Below are 9,244 nucleotides of genomic sequence, written 5' to 3'. Positions count from 1 at the left end.
AGAAAATGGAATTTGGAATGAAAGGGGCCGCAAAACCCATCTGAGCTCACCTGCAACTTGCTCAACCAGTTAATGCTAAAGAACGGCTAAGATCAATTGTGTAAATCAAACGGCTAAAATTCCCTGGCGGCATCACGCCGCTTTTTCACGAACGGCATTACAACATTGCCAACATTTGCCAATTGCAAGAGAGAGAAATAAATATAAAAAAGGAAAACAAATCCAACTAAAAAAGAAGGAAAGAAAGGAAGAAGGGAAAGAAAAGAGGGGATTGTAAATGTGGCTCTTCGAGATAAAGGGAGGACCAAAACAAACCTAAAACAAACCCTAGATTTCTTCCTTCGCAAAGAAAACCCTCCCCAAAAATTTCCCTTTTTTTAACCAAATTTCATTTTTGGATTCAAAGGGGTTTCCATTAAAGACACAAACTCTGTGATTTGAAGGTTAAGGTTAGTTTCAAAGATTCATTTTTGTTTAATTTACTCCCATTATTTTGGATTCATCCGGTTGAAAAGTTTTGCCTCTTTAAGTTTTCTTTTGATTGAATTCTGTTATAAATTTATAATGTTCATTTCGGTATTTTTAGTTTTTTTTTCCTGTTTTTGGATCTAATTTTATCCATGGGTTTATTTTGTTTTGTTGATTCCTAAGTATTGTTCATGTAAAGATGATGTTTTTTATTTCTTTTTGTAGCCAATGCAGATCGTGTCAAATTAAAAGAGTATTTTTGGAAGAGAACCAAAAATTTTTGAGGGGCCTTGTTTATAGTTTGAGATCTTTGTGATTGATTCTTGTTAAGGGTAATAACCAAGAAAGAGGTTGAAGATGATGTCAAGATCATATACCAATCTTTTAGATCTAGCGTCTGGTAATTTCCCGGTAATGGGTCAAGCTCGTGAAAAGAAACGGCTGCCTCGGGTAATGACCGTTCCTGGGGTTATTTCAGAGCTTGATGATGACCAGGCTAATAGTGTGAGCTCAGATGTACCGTCCTCGGTTATTCAGGACAGAATTATTATCGTAGCTAATCAACTCCCAGTTAAAGCTAAGCGTAGACCTGATAATAAAGGGTGGAGTTTTAGTTGGGATGATGATTCATTGTTATTACAATTAAAGGATGGCTTGCCTGAAGAAATGGAGGTTTTGTATGTTGGTTCTTTGAAGGTTGATGTTGATCCGAATGAACAAGATGACGTCTCACAGCTTTTGTTGGACAGGTTTAAGTGTGTCCCTGCATTTCTGCCACCTGACATTTTGACAAAGTTCTATCATGGTTTCTGCAAACAGCATTTGTGGCCACTTTTCCATTATATGCTTCCATTTTCGGCAAATCATGGAGGCAGATTCGATAGGTCTTTGTGGGAGGCATATGTTGCAGCAAATAATATTTTTTCTCAAAGGGTGATTGAGGTTATAAACCCAGAAGATGATTATGTTTGGATCCACGACTATCATTTGATGGTGCTGCCTACATTCTTGAGGAGAAGGTTTAATAGATTGAGAATGGGTTTTTTTCTGCATAGTCCATTTCCTTCATCTGAGATATATAGGACTTTACCAGTGAGGGAAGAGATCTTAAAGGCACTCTTGAATTCGGACCTCATTGGTTTTCATACTTTTGATTATGCTCGGCATTTTCTGTCCTGTTGTAGTCGAATGTTAGGTTTGGAATATCAGTCAAAGAGGGGTTATATTGGCCTGGAGTACTATGGAAGGACAATTGGGATAAAGATCATGCCTGTTGGGATCCACATGGCGCAGATTGAGTCTGTATTGAGACTTGCGGATAAGGAGTGGAGAGTAGGAGAGCTTAAACAACAGTTTGAAGGAAAGACTGTATTGCTCGGAGTTGATGACATGGATGTCTTTAAAGGTGTCAACTTGAAGCTGTTGGCAATGGAGCAGCTGCTGAAACAGCACCCAAAGTGGCAGGGAAGAGCAGTTCTGGTGCAGATCACAAACCCTGCCAGGGGAAGAGGGAAGGATCTTGAGGAGATACAGGCTGAAATACAGGCAAGCTGCAAGAGAATTAATGAGACTTTTGGACAACCTGGTTATGACCCAATTGTCTTCATTGACAGGCCAGTATCCCTCAGTGAGAGGGTTGCATACTACACTGTAGCTGAGTGTGTTGTAGTCACAGCTGTGAGGGATGGAATGAATCTTACTCCTTATGAGTACATTGTTTGCCGGCAGGGAGTCTCTGAATCAGGGTCTTCCTCAGAATCAAGTGGACCCAAGAAGAGCATGCTAGTGGTATCAGAGTTTATTGGTTGCTCTCCTTCTCTCAGTGGTGCAATTCGTGTAAATCCTTGGAATATTGAAGCAACTGCAGAGGCAATGAATGAGGCAATCTCAATGGCTGATGCTGAGAAGCAGTTGCGCCATGAGAAGCATTATAGATATGTTAGCTCGCATGATGTGGCGTTCTGGTCACGAAGCTTTTTCCAAGATATGGAAAGGACTTGCAAAGAGCATTTTAGAAGACGTTGTTGGGGAATTGGCTTGAGCTTTGGGTTCAGAGTTGTAGCTCTTGATCCTAACTTCAGAAAGTTGTCTATTGATCACATTGTATCTGTGTATCTAAGGTCCAAAAACAGGGCTATATTACTGGACTATGATGGAACGGTAATGCCTCAAACATCACATAACAAGACCCCAAGTTCAGAGGTTATCTCAATCATAAACACTCTCTCTGGTGATATCAAGAATACGGTATTTGTAGTAAGTGGAAGAGGAAGAGAAAGTTTAGGCAAGTGGTTTTCTCCATGCAAGAAACTCGGAATTGCAGCTGAACATGGTTATTTCATGAGGTGTGATGTCTTTCTTTTTCTGTTTTACATTTTTGTCTCTTTTCTTCCCATTTTACTGCTGCTTCAACAGGTGCACTTACTTTGAAGTTGGTGTTTCAGGTGGTCTACTAATGATGAGTGGGAAATTTGTGGTCAGACTAGTGAATTTGGGTGGAAGGAAATAGCTGAGCCTGTTATGAAATTGTATACAGAGGCCACTGATGGCTCCAATATCGAGTACAAGGAAAGTGCCTTGGTTTGGCACCATAGAGATGCAGATCCAGGTTTTGGATCTAGCCAGGCAAAGGAGATGTTAGACCATCTTGAGAGTGTGTTATCAAATGAACCTGTGGCGGTGAAAAGTGGCCAGTTTATAATCGAAGTGAAACCACAGGTATCTACTTAACTCTGGTTTTGATTTTCTAAATTAAGGAATGGTACAATCTGTCCTTTGTCATTTCTGCCATTTTCTTCTAGTTAATACGTTAAAACTGGTTCAAAATGTTGCAAATTATTTTCTACCATTCCTTATTAATGATTTCAACCTATTGCGGTATGCTTAATGGCTATAAAAACACTAGCCTTAATATTTGTTTATTGGCTTTCTCTTTTGTGGGGAAGTGTAACAGTTAACTCTGCCTTACTCCTGAGCTCAGTTAGTACTCTCAGGTTACATTGATAGCAGTATTTTAGAATACAATGGGATTGTTCTTTGTGCCAAGAAGGGGTAGAAAAGCATAAAATAGAAAGAATACAGTAAATCTTGTATTTAGGTGGTGTCGCCTGTCAGATAATTGGTTTCTATTTGTTGATTGATTAAATGCATGATGTTAAATCAACTTTTTACTGTTGCTTTTAGGGGGTCAGTAAAGGTGTGGTTGCGGAAAAGATCTTCACAACCATGGCTGAGAATGGAAAGCAGGCAGATTTTGTACTCTGCATTGGCGATGACAGATCTGATGAAGAGATGTTTGAGATCATCAGTAGTGCAATTTCCAGTGGTGTCCTCTCCTCTAATACATCTGTATTTGCCTGCACAGTTGGTCAGAAACCCAGCAAAGCCAAGTATTATTTGGATGACCCAGCAGAGGTTGTAAACATGCTCGAAGCCCTTGCGAAAGCTTCAGACCCTGAACCCTTCTCAGATACTGGATCAGAAGGCTCCCTTTGAAATATTCTCCTTGGCTTTATGTCAAATTTCGGGCCTGTTATCCTTTTGGCCAGTTGGGAAGAACGCCATGCCTGACCTGGGAAGAAGGTAGATATTATTTTGTGCTTGGTTTGGAAGTTGTCTGTTGAAAAGGACATTCTATGGCCTTCAGTCTGATTATTTGGCCATTGAAACATAGCTGATGACTTGATATGGAGAATTTTTCACATGAGCTCTAACAGGGAAGGGTTGAGAGGACCTGCTGGGTTGATTCATGGAGACACAGACTTGAATTTTGAAAGAGATGCACAAATAACTCTTTTACCATCACATGGATGAGAAAGGTTAGTAAGCTTTCCTTTGTGCAGTCATAACATCCCTCACATAGATGGTGTGTATTCAATTGCAGTACAGCCAGATAAGTATCATTAAATTCAAAAGATCAAGTTCTTCTGGTGATAGCACTAGCAGGTGTCAGCTGGTTGAAAAGTCATCCTGTTGAATGAACATATACAAATGTGATTTTTCCCCCCCGTTTCTTATTTTTTTGAGTGAATTTGTTCTTCTCATTTCTTTCCTTTCCATTGGATCCATTCCTTCCCCTTTATTGAATCTGTAAATTTTATAGAAATATTGCAATTAGTTTTTCTATGCTTACATTCAATTCGAAACCAACTGTTGGACAATTGCTGAAGTCCTATTTCTTGGTAATATTATTTGAAATTCTCACTTCAAAATTAAGGGAATTTTACTTTCTTCTCCAATAAATAATTTTTTATTTATTTAATTAAAACATAAATGGAAATCAAAACTAATAAATGAAGAATTAATCAGTGAATCAAAAAGTATAATAATGTGGATTAAAACCCGAGAGCCATGTTAATAGTGAAGTAATTGTATCGTTGGGCAGTATTATCACCGTCAGACAACAGCAGTTGGGGCCTGATAGCTGATGCACCCGAAACTTGTCATGGCCCAAAGCTTGATTGCTACAATAATGGAGGTTAAGGGCTCAAATTTTAGGCCCTAATCTAGTCCATTCTACGGATATTCCCTATCTTTCTTTTGATTTTGGTGACACAAGTATAGTATTTTCTCTTGTATTTTCATTTTTCTCCCATATATCTGGACGAACATCAGTCAGTACTAGATAGGTCAAATAATGATTATTCAAAAACTAAGTTGCTAGCAATATAAATACAAGGAAAATGTTAACTAGTGCCTATAGGTAATTAGATATGATATATTTAAAAATGTATTTTGCAATAATTTGTATTATCTTTCTTTTTTTTTTAATTTTTATATTCCATGAGAGAGTGTATTAGATGAAAAGTTATTTCTTAAAATGAAATTTTAATTGATCTTGACGAGAGTTTATAGATACCTAATAACTATTTTCTAAAAACGATTAAAACACTAAAGCGGTGATATCGTTCTTAAATTATTCAAAAATATCGTATTTCCAATATAATTATATGAAAGTAAAAGATATGTTTCTCAAGGTGTGTAATTGGGTGATTTAGTTTAAAAAATTCTTTTAAAAGAATTAACAAAATATTTTGTGAAAATTAATCAAACCGATCGAAAATATAGAATTTTTTTGATTAATTAGATTAATTAGATTATGAACCTCTAAATGCTTGTTTGAAAATAACTGCACCTTGAAAGACAAGTTCATTTTTCCAAAACCAATGAGAGAAATTTTACCAAGAAGAGAAGGGGAATAGGCAGGCAATAGGGGGGAGTTAATTGGAGATGGGACCCTGGCGCCCAGGCATAAGAAATAACTCGCGGTTTGGTGTTCGTAGATGCCAGCTGTAACTATAAGTGCCTGTGTTTATTTCCTATTGGAGTATCATGAATTACCCAACTCATTCTTTCTTAATTACAACCAAACCATAACTGCCCACGCTGCCCTACTGCATTTAACCCCCATACTAATTCTAAAGTTTTGTAATTTTGTCTCATTTGCCTTCCTTCTTCCTTTGTTTTCATCTTCATGTCCTCTGCACCTCTCACATGGCTTACAGTTCCCTGGAATTTGGGAACAATTTTTTTTTTCTCCTTGGATGCTTTAATTGCTTGTTAATTGGTCATGGTCTAAGTTGCTACATTCCTCATTGAAGCACCTACCTGTTTTTTGGTGGTAAGTGTTCAATGAACATGAGAATAATCAACAGCCTGTACTGGCTGTCGGAGTTATGGAAAGGGTACAAATTGAAGGGAGTTGAGAGTGAATTAAATTACTAGTAATTATGTCCTGTTCCTGCATAGACAAATTTAATAAGCACCAGCTCTTGTTTCCTGGGGACAATAATTGTACTATGCTTATGTTGAAAAACCAGAATCCAAGGATCATGAAAGAGGAGTAAGTCATGGTTAAACTGAAGGAGAAGGACCTCCCTGGTTCATGTTGGGTTGCACGCAGACCAGAGCTAAACGTTACATCAGAATCAGGCAAGTTTCATAGCAGGGCCCGTGAACCTTTGCTCAGATTTTGTAAAAGACAGCCTAAACCCACTTCCCCAAAGAGAATATGGGCATTTTATGACTGCAAAGTTTTCATTATTTTGGCCCTACATTGCTTCCCCCCACTACAAAAAATCTATCAACCAAATCACCTACAAACAGCCTCACTTCTCTTCTTTGCCCCTCATCTTCTCTCACTTACCAGATAGAAGGTTAAAGTTTGGTCCGGCAAACTGCTGAAAAATTGGGCACCACAAAGTCAAAATTGGTCATTTTGATGTGAAGTTTTGCCTTAACCAGGATTAAGGAGACAGTACATAACCAAAAAGCTTTTCCCTGCTAATAGGGAAAAGTCATTTCCCATCTTAGGAATATGAATAAGCAGATACATTGACATATATGAAAACATAGGGATTGTTCATGCATTACAGCAAAGAGGCAATCATAGCTTCATATTTGCTTTAAAATATTTATCCTCTGCAACTGGCAATTCTTTGCCTCTGATTTTTGGGGCATATGAACATTACAAAATTGCATAACACTATATTATTATTATAATATTAACAGAGAACCTTTTTTTTTCCCTTCCACAACATTTTTCTCTTTCTGAAACTATTTTTTAAAAAAATTAAAAAGAGAAAGAAAAACCCTACTCCCCCATAATCCTAGCTGCACCTCCTCTTTCAATTTGTTCCACTTTGGGCTGTGGGTCCAGATGCAGGTGGTACCAGCCACTCTTAATCCACAGAGCAGAACTCACGCGCCACCCGACGCGCCGCTTTGTTCTTCCCTATAACATGGGAGATAACTGCACTTCTCAAGTGGAAACTAAACTTAAATCCGCAAACCCCACTTGAAAATAGCACTCAGCTCCCCACCCTATCACTAGCGGTGCGTGTACCAACACATGCGTGGATAACATCTCAGCATGTTACCTTCAATAATGAAGTCCATAAGGAAAAGAATAAAAAGAAGATCAACGACTCACCGGTGGAGTAATCACCGGAGACAAATAAACTTGGCTTTGTATCACAGTTTTACCAATCTTGAACCCTGGAACAACCGTGAAACTAACTCTAATATCAACATTTGCATCGTTGATTTCACTGGAGAAAAGTGATTCTTCGCTAACATTTTCCATGTAAACCTCAGAGAATCTACTATCTTTCTTCACCTGAAAGACTGAAACTTGTTCATGCAATGAGAATCCCAAGCAATGCAAGAGCCAAAAGCGCCTAGCCATCTCTGCAAAAGCTGTAAAGAAAGCTGTATCCGGGAACCCACCAGAGGTAACCAGCTTCCTTTGATTCAAGTTTCCGAAAAATGAACATTCCATTTTGGCATGGACAAGGTTGAGGTACTTGGTTCTGGTGAATATAGCAAAACTAGAGTTTGGATACTGAACTAAATAGGATTTCGGGTTAGCAGATTTCAGGTTCTTGAATTTGTTGAAATACTGCTCCGGGTCAAGTTTCTTGGAGGCAGAGTTGTTTGTGAGCCCAAAATCATGGGAGTTGAAGCCGTCTAACATTGTTTTACACACAAAAGATTCAAATACAAAGCACCTATGGCTTTGTTTAGCGAAAACAGCTCCGGGTTCAATAGTTTTAGCAGCAGCATCAAGATCCCACTTGGCTAACTCCATTTCCTTGATCATCATTTTCACAAAACTGCGAACAGATCTCAAAGTACAGTGTAAAACTTGCACAAAATGACTTGGATTCAACGTCGTAAACTGGATGTTATCAAACATTGACAAAGGTCCACTCGCGTTTAGTTTCTTCTCCATGGACTTGTTAAAAGCAGTGCACCCTTCAAGCTGCTCATGAAGTGAAGCAATGCCTGAATCTTTTTCTTCAACATCGGATTCCAACTTCTTGATTGTGATCTCGTACGTTCGCATCAAGCTTTGCTGTTCCTGAATCTCCGCTAGCATCAAAGTAACTTGAGGCGAAAGATCAAGTTCTTTCTTTAAAAACTTACGCTTCAGCTCCGAAAGTGCTCTGAGTTCTTCCACAACAGCTTGGTCAGCAGCCTGAATAGCATCACTGTTGTAAGGATGTTGAGCCATTTGTAGCTCAGCATAAGCAGCTTTGATGGAAGTAACACTAGCAAAAACCTTGGCAACCAGAGCTTCCAGAACTGCTTTCTGCTTAACCTTGGAGTCCCCTCCATGTTTGTCTGCGTTGGAAGAAAGTTTGTGATCTGGGGTTGAATCATCTTGTGGGAATTTATGTTGGGATGTGAGAACACAGATTCCAATCCCATTGCTTGAAGCAATTTTTGTTGCAGTCCTCAAGTTGATGACTTTTTGGAAGGTTCTTGCTAGCCTGCTCTTGTGGTTGCTGTTGCTATTGTTGTTAAAAGCTGATTTGGGTTTGATTGTTTCCATCTTGGAGAGATGAAATTAGAAGGAATTGGAGGGTGTGATTGTGGTTTGGAGCATGAAAAAAAAAGAAAAAAGAAAGAAAGATTTGGGTTATTGTGACCCCCAATAAGAAAGTGAATGTGATATGTTAGAAAAGCAAACAAAGAGCACAAATTTGACTATCAGAATTGAAGCCGGAGAAGGAGGTGGGCTTCAGGAAAAAAAATGAAAAAGTAGGATTTAAAGCGCGGGAAAAAAAGAAAAGAAAAAGAAGCAGAGGCCACAGGTTTTTCTTCCTTTTGCTCCCCAAGGTTAACAGGGGAATATAGGTGAAACAGTTTTCACCTTCACCAGAAATCAGTACATTCCAATGTTGCATACAATAATCACTTCCGTCTCATTCAAACACATCTTGGATTCTTTGATTTTTAAAGAACTGACAAAGCTTATAAAACAATGGAACAT

General features: G+C 38.5%; 2 protein-coding genes across 2 annotated transcripts; one reads left to right on the top strand and one right to left on the bottom strand.

Moving 5' to 3' along the window:
* LOC18596638 (probable alpha,alpha-trehalose-phosphate synthase [UDP-forming] 7) lies at positions 218 to 4,675 on the top strand. Its single transcript, XM_007025246.2, has 4 exons — positions 218 to 449; positions 694 to 2,813; positions 2,913 to 3,186; positions 3,652 to 4,675. The coding sequence occupies exons 2-4, from the start codon at positions 826 to 828 to the stop codon at positions 3,961 to 3,963; spliced, it is 2,574 nt and encodes an 857-aa protein (XP_007025308.1). The 5' UTR covers positions 218 to 449; positions 694 to 825; the 3' UTR covers positions 3,964 to 4,675.
* On the bottom strand, positions 6,881 to 9,244 carry LOC18596637. The gene has a single exon (XM_018122598.1). The coding sequence runs from the start codon at positions 8,801 to 8,803 to the stop codon at positions 7,388 to 7,390; it is 1,416 nt and encodes a 471-aa protein (XP_017978087.1). The 5' UTR covers positions 8,804 to 9,244; the 3' UTR covers positions 6,881 to 7,387.

Source organism: Theobroma cacao, chromosome 6, assembly GCF_000208745.1.
Source record: "Theobroma cacao cultivar B97-61/B2 chromosome 6, Criollo_cocoa_genome_V2, whole genome shotgun sequence".
NCBI classification, from domain to species: domain Eukaryota; kingdom Viridiplantae; phylum Streptophyta; class Magnoliopsida; order Malvales; family Malvaceae; genus Theobroma; species Theobroma cacao.
This window is presented reverse-complemented; position numbering and strand designations above follow the sequence as displayed.